General features: G+C 53.5%; 1 protein-coding gene across 3 annotated transcripts in view; it reads right to left on the bottom strand.

Moving 5' to 3' along the window:
• Positions 1-64: 64 nt before the first annotated feature.
• The window catches only part of FARP2 (FERM, ARH/RhoGEF and pleckstrin domain protein 2), a 101,222-nt gene continuing 86,914 nt past the window's right edge, over positions 65-14,372 (bottom strand). The window contains exons 19-28 of one of the 3 annotated variants that reach the window (XM_049888723.1): positions 12,438-12,568; positions 7,632-7,700; positions 7,184-7,273; positions 3,713-3,795; positions 3,119-3,237; positions 2,749-2,912; positions 1,386-1,493; positions 1,033-1,184; positions 711-835; positions 65-374 (exon numbers count right to left, since the gene is read on the bottom strand). In XM_049888723.1, coding sequence (XP_049744680.1) covers positions 325-374; positions 711-835; positions 1,033-1,184; positions 1,386-1,493; positions 2,749-2,912; positions 3,119-3,237; positions 3,713-3,795; positions 7,184-7,273; positions 7,632-7,700; positions 12,438-12,568 — 1,091 coding nt within the window. In that variant the 3' untranslated portion in view covers positions 65-324. Of the gene's footprint in view, positions 375-710; positions 836-1,032; positions 1,185-1,385; positions 1,494-2,748; positions 2,913-3,118; positions 3,238-3,712; positions 3,796-3,946; positions 7,274-7,631; positions 7,701-12,437; positions 12,569-14,372 lie in introns of those variants that run through there. The other 2 variants (XR_007518019.1, XM_049888725.1) reach the window with 2 other exon arrangements.

Below are 14,372 nucleotides of genomic sequence, written 5' to 3'. Positions count from 1 at the left end.
CCCACTGACCAGCCTGAAGTGCGCACGGCACCTCGAGGGGTGAACACAGCGACGCTATGCAGGCCTGTTGGAGATGGGTTTTATTTTAACCACACACATTTAGCTTGAACAGAGAGGATTGTGCACCCATGTCGCTTGTTAACGATTGGGTACCAATAAATTAAGGGTGTCTACCATGCCTGGTCACAGGGCTTTGGTCCCTGCTTTCCAGAGCTGGTTTAGGACCAAGAGACTTCCGGCCAGCCTCAGGCAGCTGGCGACGGCCTAGGTTGTGTCCAGGCTTCCGGTCCCCCGTGCCCATCCTGACCAGGCTCAGCCATGGAATCACAGGCTCTCAGCTGATCCCAGGGACCCAGGAGACCCAGTCTGCCAGTCTGCAGGGAGGGAGCAGCAATGTTGGGGGTGGGGCAGTGCCCCCGTCCTGACGTGGTGCCACCTGCTCAGCCACCCTGAAGGTCGAGAGGGTTGGGGGGCCTGCCGCCCTAAGCCAGGGCCTGTGCATCCCACGCCATCCTGGTGCTGCAGGTGGGCTGAGAGGACCGTCTGCTTCCTGGAGTCACTGGTGTGGATGGGACAGTGTGTGGAGGCTGCTGGTGATGGGTGGCGAGGGATCGTTGGGGGCCGGCAGATGTTTCCTCACCCCCTGCCCTGGAGACACGCTAGCCCTGCCCCACTCCTTGGCAGCTGTCCCCCGTGTCACCACTGGGCACCTGACAAGCCTTCACTCCTGTCCCCCGATGCTGCTTCTGCCTCCGGATGGCAGCCCCATGCAGGGCTCGGCCCACAAGGAGCCCTCCCAGATGTGCTGCCAGCCTTTGAGATCACCTCCATCCACCTGGAGGAGAGGGGCCATCAGGACGCTCACCTGAGAAGTGGCTTTGGAAGCAAAAGAACGACCCCAAGGGTGATCTGGAAGTGGGTGCAGGGAACAGAACGGGTCACTGGGAGGCCCCGGAAGCATGTCTCAGCCTTTCCTGGGGCTGGTGACTCGGGACAAGGAGAACACAGGGGCGGGGTGCTGCCAGGAGTTACCTCTCGAACGTGTACTTGCTCTCCGCACGGAAAAAGTAGACGTGCGACTTGAACTGCAGCTTGAAGACATGGTCCTTGTGGATGCCATCGGCCTCCCCAGGGACGCTCACGCTGTAGCCCAGCAGTGGGAGGCTGGCCAGGGGGTAGTCGTCCTGCAGGACAGGATGGCAGGCACGGGGTTCCAGAGGGCGGGGGTGCAGGCCACCCTGCCCCTCCCCCCAGGTCCCCACAAGGCAGCAGGGGGAGGGGCTCCACAGCAGCACCAGGAGCAGGAGAAGGAAGTGGTGAGATGGCATCTCAGGACCCGATGCTGGAAAAGGATGGGAACTGGGGTGTTCTGCCGGCGCCCGTACCTGATGTGTCTTGTAGAAGAACAAGCAGAAGTTGGTGAAGACCACCCAGAGCTTCTGCCAGCCGCTGCTGTTTTTGAACTTTCTCAGCAGGTATCCTGAAAGCTGGTTCTGCAGGTGAAGCGTCAAAGCACACGGCCTCAGCCCGCCCCCGTCCCCACCGCCCAGCCTGTGCTTAGCCCGCCTTCTGCCACTGGGCAGCAGCTCCCTTGTCAGCTTCCTGGGCTCAGTGAGATTTTACCGCTTGATAAACCAGCCAAACCTGTTGCCATCGAGTCGATTCCGACTCATAGCAACCCTTTAGGTCACAGTAGAACTGCCCCATAGAGCTTCCAAGGAGTGCCTGGCAGATTTAAACTGCCCATCTTTTGGTTAGCAGCTATAGCTCTTAACCACTGTGCCACCAGGGCTCCGAACACCTGATAAAAAAAACAAACTTGTTACAGCCGAGTTGATTACGACCCATAGCAGCCCTATAGGACAGAACAGTACTGCCCCGTCGCATTTCCAGGGAATGCCTAGTGGATTCGAACTGCTGACCTCTTCGTTAACAGCCATAGCTCTTAACCACTACACCACCAGGGTTACAAATCTGGACTAAACGACACAGCTGAAGTCTTCCACGCACTCATCCGGGTTTAAAGTCAAGTCCACACACACGGCAGGGAAGGGGAGGACGGGTGGGTTGGGCACGGCGCACCCTCTGGTGGGCCAGGAAACCCTGGTGGCATAGTGGTTAAGCGCTACAGCTGCTAAGCAAAAGGCTGGCAGTTGGAATCCTCCAGGCGCTCCTCGGGACCCCATGAGGCATTCTACCCTGTCATATAGGGTCACTGTGTGTCAGAATCAACTCAACCGCAACAGAACTGGTTTTCTGTCTGGGGGACCAGGAGAGTGCAGGGCGTTAGGATCCAGGGAGGGCAGGCGGGCCCTGTCCATCAGGCCTGCAGTCTCCACGCTTGCAAACAGACCTGCCACGGGGCTCGGCGACTCGCATCTAAAGCGAGTGCTCTGTGGTGAGAAGAGGCTCTGGTGCTCGAACGCCCATTCGGCTCACAGGGGCATGGATGCTGCAGGTGCCCTGTCAGATCACGGGGTGGGAGACACTGGGGCTCCCAGGTGTGTCCACCTGGCTACAGCCAGGTACCAGAGGGGAGATGCCAGGCTCCTCTCCAGGTGTGTCCACCTGGCCACAGCCAGGTACCAGAGAGGACAGGCCAGGCTCTGGGACACATGGTGACTGGGTTAGACCCTGCCCTGGCCAGCAAAGGGTGCAGAGAAAGTTCCGGAGAAACAGCAAAAGGGTGAGGCCTTGGAGGGCCCAGGGTCTGGGGGAAGCGAGTGAGGGGCCAGGCAGCACGTGTACCTCGATGGCAGCGCTGAGGTCGGCCCTGGACACGCTCGTATTGCGGTACCAGCACACGTGCAGTGTGGTGTTGCTGCGGTGCTGGCCAGGCCCCTCCAGGGAGCTGCGGGCACCCTGAGCATCGTCTTCTGACTCCTGCTCAGGGGACGCCTCATCAGAAGGTCCTGGGGGGAGTCGGGTGCGTCACCACAAGTGGGCAGGCCCGGGCAGATGCCCCTTACTATGGGCACCCTGCAGAGAGGCCCCTCAGGGTGTGCCCAGGCTGGCAGCGTGCTGCCAGCGATGGCTTGGGACCACTCTCCGCCCTGCCCAGTGTGGCCTGACTTACTAAAGAGATGATGTCCACAAAAGCCCCCTCAGTGCCACTCACCGGGGGTGCAAGCACACACTGGGCTGGCCGGAAGCGGTAGGGCTGGGGTGCCGCCTTTCTTGTCTGCCTCAATTGCGGTGTTGAGGTCGCCCAGCCACTTCTCCATCTCCAGGTGGGTGCTGAGGGGTGGGGAGGGGGAGAACGGTCAGAGACTGCTCGTAACAGCCCCTGGGGCCTCGCTGCCCCTCTGCTAGGTGCCCACAGCTGGAACAGCACCCAGGAAGGCAGCTGCAGAGCCTGGGGCCCTGAGAGCAGCTGCATTGGGGCCCAACGCCTGTGTGAGCTCTGGGGGGTGCCGAGGCTGGGAGGAGAACCCTGCCTGGCTGGTGCAGAAGGGCTGGAGCCTGTGCAGATGGGCCCTCAGGGGCCTGCTGAGGCTGCATCCCATGTGAGCATTCTCCCAGCAGCTAGCAGGCCAGCTCACACCCGACTGGAGGTGGCTCTTTCGACCTCATCGCTCTGAAGCAGTGTCTGAGGGGCCACTTCCCCTACAATGCTCTGAGGTATCCTCCTGACTCGGGGAACTGAGGAGCTAGGAGGGAAGCCCGGCCTGTACCCCCAGGGCCTGCTCACACCCCGTGGGGAAAGCCTTACCTGGCTGCCACCACGATTGTTTTCTGGGCTGAGTAGATGGTGAAGCAGTGGGGGACTGACCACTCGTTCTCACTCTCCTCCACCTGTGGAGAGACGGGGCAGACGCTGGGCTGAGCATGGCTGCACCCACCTGGAGCACAGCACGGGGTCACTGGGAGTGGTACTGGGGCACTAGGGAGGCCCGGCGCTGCCCGAGGCTGTGTGGCGCTAGGAAGGGGCGATATGGGGGACATGAGGCGAGCCGTGGGCAGAGGCCCCAGCTACTCACCGGCGGGTCCAGCACTATTAGCTGAAAGTCAAGCACAGGAAAAATGTTGAGCATTTTCATTATTATACAGGGAGGTGAGCAACTCGGGTTAGAAACCTGGTACCTAAAACCTACCCACATGAGCATCAAAGAAAAATCTCTGCGGACTAGTCTCAGTTATGAGCAGTCAGATGTAATGACTCCCAAGTGAAATAGCAAATCACCCCTAAAAGTGCATATGGGAAACTATTCCCCAGGAAAGTGCGCTTCCTCTGGGAAAGCAAGGACGGTCCACTGTTGGGAAGCTGACTAACGTGACCCTCCTACCGTGAAGTCCAAGGGAAACCAACCGCCCCCAACATGCTGCTTGTGACAGCCCCTCAGAAACAGCAGGAAACGGTCTTCACGAGCTCAGGATCATCTTTCTCAAGCCAAGAGGCACCGTCGCTCCCTCTGTGGTCAGGCCCAGCCAGTTACAGAGGTGCTGCGGAGTGGTCACTCCCCAGGGGGACCCTGTGTGGAGCCCACCACACAGCTTCACACCGGACGCAGACAATCCGAGACAACACGAGCAATGGCAGGAAAGGAGATCCAGATGTCAGGCGCTAGCGTCCCCAGCTAATACATAAACTTCAGGCAATTTCAACGAAAACCCCAATGGCAAAGGAGTTTGTCCAGATGATTCCAAAGCTTATCTGGAAGAATTAAATGAAAACAGCAAAGAGTGTTCTAAAAGGAGGATACCCAGGGAGCGTCCTTCCAGTGACACCACAGAGACCATGGCAGGCAGGGGCCACGGCGGGCAGAGGAGCCCAAGGCTGATGACAAGATCTTCTGCGAGGGCAGCCCATTTGAGATCAGTGAGGAGACAGCATTCATAAAGAGGGGAAACCGGATGTTGGAGAAAAAACATTAAATCCAACCTAGTGAGATCCGTTAAATCCTAGGAACTCAATCAAGTGAGAAAAAGGAAGCCACGAATGTCCTGGGGAAAACCGAAACCAAACCCACTGCCGTCTAGTTGATGGCAACCCTATAGGGCAGAGCGGAACTGGCTGATTGGGTTTCCAAGGCTGTAAATCTTTATGGAAGCAGGCTGCTACATCTTTCTTCTGCAGAGGAGCTGGTGGCTTTGAACCACCTTTTGCTTAGCAGCTGTGCACTTTAACCACTATGCCATCAGGGCTCCTTGTTCTGGGGAAAAGATGCCACTACCTTGGTGTGGGTAAGGGCCGTGTGAGCCTGATTCTCAGGGCGGAAACCCTGAGGAAGGACAGATCGGGGTGCATGAGAGGGTCAAGCCCACTTGCCCCACAGTGTTCACTGGACACACCCAGGTGCCAGGGAGACCGTGTACCTCTGCCCAGATGCGTCCACATGTGGGGCTCACCGCAAGGACATGATCAGGAGTGTACGGAGAGACATCATTCTAATCCTGAACAACCAGGCATGGCCTGTGTCTTCTGATGGGACTGGAGACCTCCAAGACCCCGCCCACTCGCCCACAGAAGGCCAAAGAGCCCAGGGGATGTGGAGAGAGGTCCTGACACACACACACCAAGCACAACAGAAGGTACAGGTGAGAAACAGCTTGTAGAGGGCACGTCACAGCTGTGGCCACATGAGTGGGTGCACAGGATGCTGAGAACGGCTGGTGGGGGCTGCCTGCCCAGCACACGCTCCTGGGTGGAAATGTGACAAGTGATCTGATTTACACTGTCAGCCGTTTTCTCCTACAATGGAAGTGTCATTTTGCAAAGTGTGCTCTAAACCATGGCAGGTTCTGTGTCCAGGGATGCAGATGAGGGCGTCTAGCCAGCCTGATGGCCCTGCTGCCGGGAAGGCTGAGTAGCGGGGTGGTTGGAGGAGAAGGCGGTGTAGGGGAAGCAGAGGGCTCGGGAGGGCAAGGACAAGAGGAAGCAAAGCAGAGGGTTATACCTAGCAAAAGGAGGCTCCACCAAATGGGTGGAGCAAGGGCAGACCCGACCCCTTGTGCATGGACACTGGGCAGAAGGCAGGCTCGGGGGCGGGGGGGCGGTCACTGCAATAGGTCTGGACCACAGTGCATCCTTAGAGCAGGGACCTCAAACTCCTGGCCTGGACAACTGTACCAAAGCCTCATGGGACCCTAAGATGGACTCTTGATCGGGTGACCAAATGGCACCACACTGAAACCATGAATTTCCCCTCCCCAGAGGTCACACAGAAGTGTCACTGGAGTGACCTCACTGGCTATAGGCACGATCCACCAGGGTGGCAGCTGTGCACTGGGTGTCCCATCCCTGCATGCGCTGTGAGGCCTTGTTCACCCGTGGCCACCAGGCTGCAGCTGTGTACTGGCCCCGACAGTCCTGTCCACATATGTGCTGTGAAACCTTCTGTTAAGCCTCGGCTGTCAGGCGGCAGCTGTGGCGGTCATGTCACAGGACCCCGCTGGAGTGGGAATGACAGGGCAACCCATACCACAGGCGTGTTGGGGCTCCCACCACGGGGCTGAGCAACCGGGCCAGACAGGAGCCCCAGCTCACAATGCACTCCACAGCCTCACTGGTGGCATCACATTTGTATCATTCTCTTAAAACTGTGTGTGCGTGTGAATGTGCTTACGTGTGCATGTGTGTGCACACGTGTGACTGTGTGAGTGCACATGCATTTGACTGCCTGCATGTGTGCACACATGCGATTTGGGCACATGCACATGTGTATGCATGCACGTGTGCACGCGATTGTGTGCACGTGTGTGAGCACATGCATGCGGGTGGTCATGTCCATGTGTGCATGTCCATGCGTGTGGTCATGTGCATGTGCACACATACGTGTTTGTGCATGTGAGCACATGCACATGCGTGTGCGAGTGTACATGGATGTGTGCACATACATGTGTGTCATATCACTATGTACAATGTCACGAAGAACTGAAATTTCAGAAGAGAAAATTTCTTTATAAAATCAAAGAAGTAAAAGCTCTGTAATCTTAAGAGTTCAAGGCTCATTGTTCTCCCTGGAGAAGCGGGCTTGCAGGCTCTGCTGGCTGGAAAGCCCTGGAAGCCAGGCCAGCCCAGCAGTCGCAGCTCACACCGTGTGGTTCCCAGGGTCCTGACCGTAGGGCCCCATCTGGAGGTCCATCTGCCAGCTGGCGACAGGCAGCTGGGGCATCACAGGGCGGGGACTGCAGTGGCCTGGATGAGAACTAGTAGGAAGACCTGGCGGGCTGACTGACTCACCAGCATGCCTCGCAGGGGCAGCAGGCCCCGGATCCGGAAGCGGCTGGTCCCCGAGACGCCTCTGCTCGTGTACAGCAGCATATCAGAGAACTGAAGGCAGAAGGAAGCTCTGCTGAGTGGATGTTACCACAAGTCAGGGGCCCACTCGGTGCTCGTCAGATGAGGGGTCGACTTGCTAGAAACTTTTAGCACAAAAAGGGGTTTTTATTTCATCCCCTCATTTGTCTTCCACCAGTGATACTTGGCCAGCCTCCAGGTCCCTGGTGCCTGGCAGCAAGAAGACCCTCAGCGCCCTCATTCAGGGCACCCCACGCTGGTACCCACTAACAGGACCAGACTGCGGCCCTCGGAGCCCAAGCTTCCCTGTGTGGCTGAAGGGCGTTGTGTATAGCCCCCAGCGAAGCACCCCCGCAGGACTGGGCTTCCCGTGGGCAAGGCGGAGACTCACCAGGAAGAACATCCGCTGCTGTAGCCCCTTCTTGGTGAGCTTGCACAGGCAGCCCTCACGGATAAATTCCTGAAGACAGCAGGTGACGTCAGCGTTGGTACACTCTGCCATCCCAGACAAGCCCCCTCGCCACCACCCTCCTGCCCAGGCAACTGCATCTCCTGGCCTTTCTCCCTGCCTGCCCTCTCAGCACCACTCCCTGATGCCCTCGCCCCCCCACCCCACAGGCAGCACCATCAGGCATACCCCCCTATCATGGGGTGTTATGTAACGCAAAGGGCAAGGCTAGTTAAACAGGAGAAGCTTCTGGAAGGGCAGCCATGAAGATGGCATCTGAGTTCAGCTTTGTGACAGTTAGGGAGGGGGCAGGAGCAGGTTAGAGAATGGGGGGGCAGCGATACTGGTTCCCACTAAGTGTAACAGGTCATTGGTGCTAGCTGTCCCCACATTACTGGGATTTTTAAAGAGGACCCCTAATACCACAAAAGCTTTGAGACCCAAAGTCCTACACTATGGGTGGGACTGAGGGAATTGCAGGCCCACAGGGCCCCCGAGTAGAGATCCCCCCAGAGCTGTAAGGCTCAGTGTGTTCCTAGGGCCGTCCCCCTATGGTGGTTTACACTCTTGATGGTTTACAGTCCTCTGCCAACTAAGCCTCTGTAGCGAACCCTCTCTGCTCAGAAACCTGGTGTGCTGCCTCTCCTGACTGACATGCATGTTTAACTCTGGGAGAACAGGAGTCCTGGGTTATAAAGATATAACTTTGGAGATTTCTGATCCAGCTCCTGCTGAGCACCTACTGCATACCAGGCCCCGGCCTGAGCTGGTCAGAGGTGTCACCAAGAGGTGGCGTGACCTGCCCAGGACACAGGGCAGTGGGGAGAAGCTGGAATTTGAGCCTTGGCCCCACACCCACACCACCACTTCCCTATGTGGCTGCACTTGTGTGACGATTCCTCAGGCCACCAGCTACGACACTGTGGGAGCACATACCCTTTCCCCAAGAATGCCTGCCAGCAGCAACACCCAGAGCCAGTGGCCAGGGTAGAGGGTGGTGAGACAGGTCAACTAGCATCCAGTAATAGCCAGGGCTGCAGAGAGGGGAGCTGTCCTGAGGTCTCAGATCTGAAGGCCCCGCGTTCTCAGTACCTTCTTCCAGCATGGCTAGCATCCAGACACGATTTACACACACAGACTTGAATACATGTGTGCTTATGGAGAAGTGAAAAACACCTCGTGCAACCCTCAAAACACTTTTCTCATGTTCACAATGTTCAGCTCAAGTAAAGGCACTGGTGACAGAAAGTAACCAGCTCAAGGGACAGATATCAATGGAATACAGAGTCCAGAAATAAACCTATATGTCTACGGTCAGTTGATTGTTGATGAGGTGCCAAGCCCATCCAATGGAGAAGAATGGTGCTGGGACAACTGTACCTCCACATGCAGAAGAATGAAATTGGTCCCCTAGCTCACACCATATATGAAAAATAACTTAAAATGGATCAATGACCTAAATAAAAAAGCTAAGACATACATGTAAACGTTCTCCTAGAAGAAAAACACATGTAAGCTTTGGATTGCCGTTGTTGTTGTTAGGTGCCACTGAGTCAGTTCCAAGTCATAGCGACCCTATGTACAACAGAACGAAACACTGCCCTGTCCTGCGCAATCCTCACAATCATTGTTATACTTGAGCCCATTGTTGCAGCCACTGTTTCAATCCATCTTGTTGAGGGTCTTCCTCTTTTTCACTGACCCTCTACTTTACCAAGCATGATGCCCTTCTTCAGGGACTGATCCCTCCTGACAACACATCCAAAGTACGTGAAACATAGTCTCACCATCCTTGCTTCTAAGAAGCGTTCTAGTTGTACTTCTTCCAAGGCAGATTTGTTTGTTCTTTTGGCAGTCCATGGTATATTCAATACTCTTCGCCAAAACACCGTAATTAAAAGGCATCAATTTTTCTTTGGTCTTCCTCATTCATTATCCAGCTTTCGCATGCATAGGAGGTGATAGAAAACACCGTGGCTCGGGTCAGGTGCACCTTAGTCTTCAAGGTGACATCTTTGCTTTTCAACACCTTAAAGAGGTCTTTTGCAGCTGATTTGCCCAATGCAATGCATCTTTTGATTTCCTGACTGCTGCTTCCATGGCTGTTGATTGTGGATCCAAGTAAGATGAAATCCTTGACAACTTCAATCTTTTCTCCATTTATCATGATGTTGCTCATTGGTCCAGTTGTGAGGATTCTTGTTTTCTTTTTGCTGAGGTGTAATCCATACTGAAGGCTGTGGTCTTCGGTCTTCATCAGTAAGTGCTTCAAGTCCTCTTCACTTTCAGCAAGCAGGGTTGTGTCATCTGCATATCGCAGATTGTTAATGAGTTTTCCTTCAATCCTGATGCCCTGTTCTTCTTCATATAGTCCAGCTTCTCAGATTATTTGCTCAGCATACACATTGAATAGGTATGGTGAAAGGATACAATGACGGCCCACACCTTTCCTGATTTTAAACCACGCAGTATCCCATTGTTCTGTTCGAATGACTGCCTCTTGATCTACGTACAGTGTTCTGGAATTCCCATTCTTTGCAATGTTATCCATCATTTGTTATGATTCACACAGTCGAATGCCTTTGCACAGTCAATAAAACACAGGTAAACATCCTTCTGGTATTCTCTGCTTTCAGCCATGATCCATATGACATCAATAATGATATATATCCCTGTTTCCACATCCTCTTCTGAATCTGCCTTGAATTTCTGGCAGTTCCCTGTAATATATTGCTGTAGTCACTTTTGAACAATCTTCAACAAAATTTTACTTGCATGTGATATTCATGATACTATTCAATATACTTCCGTATTCAGTGGGATCACCTTTCTTGGGAATAAGCATAAATATGGATGTCTTCTAGTCAGTTGGCCAGGCAGCTGTTTTCCAAATTTCTTGGCATAGATGGTGGGCACTTCCAGTGCTGCATCCATTTGTTGGAACATCTCAATTGATATTCCATCAGTTCCGGGAGCCTTGTTTTTTGCCAAAGTCTTCGGTGCAGCTTGAACGTCTTCCTTCAGTACCATGGGTTCCTGGTCATATGCCACCTCCTGAAATGGCTGAACATCGACCAATTCTTTTTGGTACAGTGACTCTGTGTATTCCTTCCTTCTTCTTTTGATGCTTCCTGCGTTGTTTAATATTTCCCCTGGAGAATCCAATATTGCAACTCAAGGTTTGAATTTTCTCTTCAGTTCGTTCAGCTTGAGAAATGCTGAGCGTGTTCTTCCCTTTTGGTTTTCTGTCTCCAGCTCTTTGCACGTGTCATTATAACACTTTACTTTGTCTTCTTGAGCTGCCACTTGAAATCTTCTGTTCAGTTCTTTTACTTCATCATTTCTTACTTTTGATTTAGCTACTCGACATTCAAGAGCAACTTTCAGAGTCTCTTCTGATATTCATTTTGGTCTCTTCTTTCTTTCCTGTCTTTTTAATGACCTCTTGCTTCACTAATTCTTTTCAGAAGTAGACTGCCAGGTCCTTCTTCCTAGTCTTAGTCTGGAAGCTCAGCTGAAGCCTGTCCTCCATGGGTGACCCTGGTGGTACTTGAATACCAGTGGCATAGCTTCCAGCATCACAGCAACATGCAAGCCCCCACAATATAACAAACTGACAGAAGCATGGGGGAACTCTGATTAGGCAATGCTTTCTTGGATATGACACCTAAAGAACCAACAATCAAAGAAAAAATAGATAGACTGGACTAAATCAAAATTAAAAACTTCTGTGCTTCAAAGAACACTATCAAGAAACTGGAAAGACAACCCACAGAATGGGAGAAGATATTTGCAAATCATATACTTAATAAGGATGTAGCATTCAGAATATGTAAAGAATTCCTGTAACTCAACAAAAAAAAAGGAAACACCCCAACTGAAAAATGGACAAGGGATTCCAATAGACATTTCTCCAAAGAAGATATACAAATGGTCAATGAGCACATGAAGTGATACTCAGTGTCATTAGTGACATGCAAATCAAAACCACGATGAGATACGACTTCACTCCCACTAGGATGGCTGTAATAAAAAAGACAGAGCGGCAAGTGTCAGTGTGGAAACTGGAACCCTCGTACATTACTGGTGAGAATGTAATACGGTACAGCCACTTTTGGAAAACAAGCTGGTCGCTCCTCGAAAGGTTAAATGTAGAGTTACTTTGTGACCCAGCAATTCCACTCCTAGGTATACACCCCAAAGAAATGAAAGAGGCAAGTCAAAGTGACACACGTACACCAGTGTTCACTGCAGCACTATTTACCAAAGCCCAAAGATGGAAACAACCCAAACATCTGTCAACGGAGGGATGGATAAACACAATGCGGCGTATACATACAACGGACTATCACTCAGCCACACAGAGGAATGAAGTTCTGATACATGCTACAACATGGATGAACCTTGAGAACATTATGCTGAGCGAAGTCAGTCACAGAAGACCACGTTTTATACCATCCCAGTTATACGAAATGTCCAGGATAGGTAAATCCACAGAGACAGAATGCAGGCTGGTGGTTATCAAGGGCTGGGGCCAGGGGACCTGGAGGTGACTGCTAATGGGCAGGGGGCTTCTGTTTACGGTGATGTGAACGCTCTGGAATCAGACAGTGGTGATGGCTGCCAACCTCGTGAACAGACTAAATCCCACTGAGTTGTACCCTCAAGACGATGGCGCTTTTGGCGTAAGAGTGACATCTCCACTAGAACTTGGCTTAAGCAGCTCAGAGAGCTCCCCACAGTGCTCACTCTGCTGGGCGCCACAAGACCCTCAATGCCGACCAGGTCCCGCTGCAGCTCCCTCAGCTTCTGTAGGTTTTCCAGGCGGACGAGGCTATGCTGGAGCCCAGATGTCACCTCTGTGGTGGCTGTCAGCGCATCTGTGGGAGACACCGAGGGTGACAGGGATCAGGTCGTTCAGAAACACTTCCCATCAACCCTTTCACAGGCCACTGGCTGCCCCCTGGTAGCGTGGCTGTGCACCAGGGCCACTTGGCCACTCAAGGCACTCAGGCTTGGTGAAGAGGAAGGCGGTCCATGAGAACCATAAAATTCCTTCTTCAGAGGAAGCACTGACTGCATTTCAAAGGCCACATAGTTTGCAACTGAAATGTTCTCTTTCGATGGAGGAGGAGCAGAAGGGAATCTTACAGCAAAGACAGGACTGAGAGAAAACACAAAACCAGCCTGAGCACATAAGGCACCCGCCTGCCTGGCCCCAGAGGCTCTGTGAACTGGCCGCGGGCTGACCCTGTGCTGGCTGAGTCCTCCCTGTGAGAAGCACTCAGCTCTGATGGCAAGTCTGGTCATAGGGCCCCTGTGGCAGCCCAGCTCTGTGCCCTAAGTGGAGGTGCCAAGAAGATAAGAAAGATCAGAGCAAAGCACATGGTTAGGGGAGTCACCTAACAGGGAGTGCAATAGGGAGGCCCTGGTGTCTGAACACTGCTGCACATAAACTCCAGCCCCCACCCCAGCTCCCTCCCCTCCCCCCAACCCTTCCCCCACTCCAGGCCACCTTGCCCCAGCCTGGCCTCCCCTCAGGGCCCGCCAACCCTGCCTCTTCCTCCAGGACCCCTGGATTGTCCCTGCGCAGAGACCGCCCGCATTTCCACCATGGATGGCACCTAGTGCCTCCCTGCTCGCTGGTGCCGCATGTCCACAGAGCCTGCGTGGGAGGCCAGACTGCCTTGTGCGCTCACGCCGCGCCTGGGCTAGTGCTGGAGGCTGCTGGGAGCTGGACACATGTCCAAACATGTCACCGGAAGACTCCGACCCTCCTAGAGCTAACACCCTTGTCCCCTAGGAAGCGCCGGGCCCTGCCCTTGGGACCCCTAACTGAGATGAAGGATGAAGTGAAAACGCAAGGCCATCTTCTCTAACCAGAAAACCAAACCAGCTGCTGTGCAGTCAACGCTGACTCACTGTAACCCCAAGTGCGCACAGTAGGACTGCTCCGTAGGGTTTTCATGGCTGTGACCTCTCAGAAGCAGATCACCAAGCCTGTCTTCTCAAGTGCCTCTGTTGTTGTCAGGTGCTGCTGGGTCGGTTCCGACTCACAGCGACGCTACACACAACAGAATGAAACACTGCCCAGTCCTGTGCCATCTTCACGATCATTATGGTTGAGCCCATTGTTGCAGTCACTGTGTCAATCTATCTTGTCGAGGGTCTGCCTCTTTTTCGCTGACCCTCTACTTTACAAAGCATGATGTCCTTCCCCAGGAACTGATCCCTCCCGATGACATGTCCGAAGTATGCGAGACAAAATCTCACCATCCTCTCTTCTAAGGAGCATTCTGGCTGTAATTCTTCCAAGACTGATTTGTTTCTTCTTCCAGTCCATGGTGTATTCAATATTCTTCGCCAACACCGTAATTCCAAGGCATCAATTCCTCTCCAGTCTTCCTTATTCACTGTCCAACTTTCACACACATGAGGCAATTGAAAATATCATGGCTTGGGTCAGGCACACCTTAGTCTTTAGGGTGACATCTTTGCTCTTCAACACTTTGAAAAGGTCCTTTGCAGCAGATTTACCCAATGCAATCTGTCTGATTTCCTGACTGCTGCTTCCATGGCTGTTGATTGTGGATCCAAGTAAAATGAAATCCTTGACAACTTGAATCTTTTTTCTGTTTATTGGTCCTGTGGCCACCTGGAACCTGGCTCCCTGTGTCTGGGCAC

Source organism: Elephas maximus, chromosome 6, assembly GCF_024166365.1.
Source record: "Elephas maximus indicus isolate mEleMax1 chromosome 6, mEleMax1 primary haplotype, whole genome shotgun sequence".
Lineage (NCBI taxonomy): Eukaryota > Metazoa > Chordata > Mammalia > Proboscidea > Elephantidae > Elephas > Elephas maximus.
This window is presented reverse-complemented; position numbering and strand designations above follow the sequence as displayed.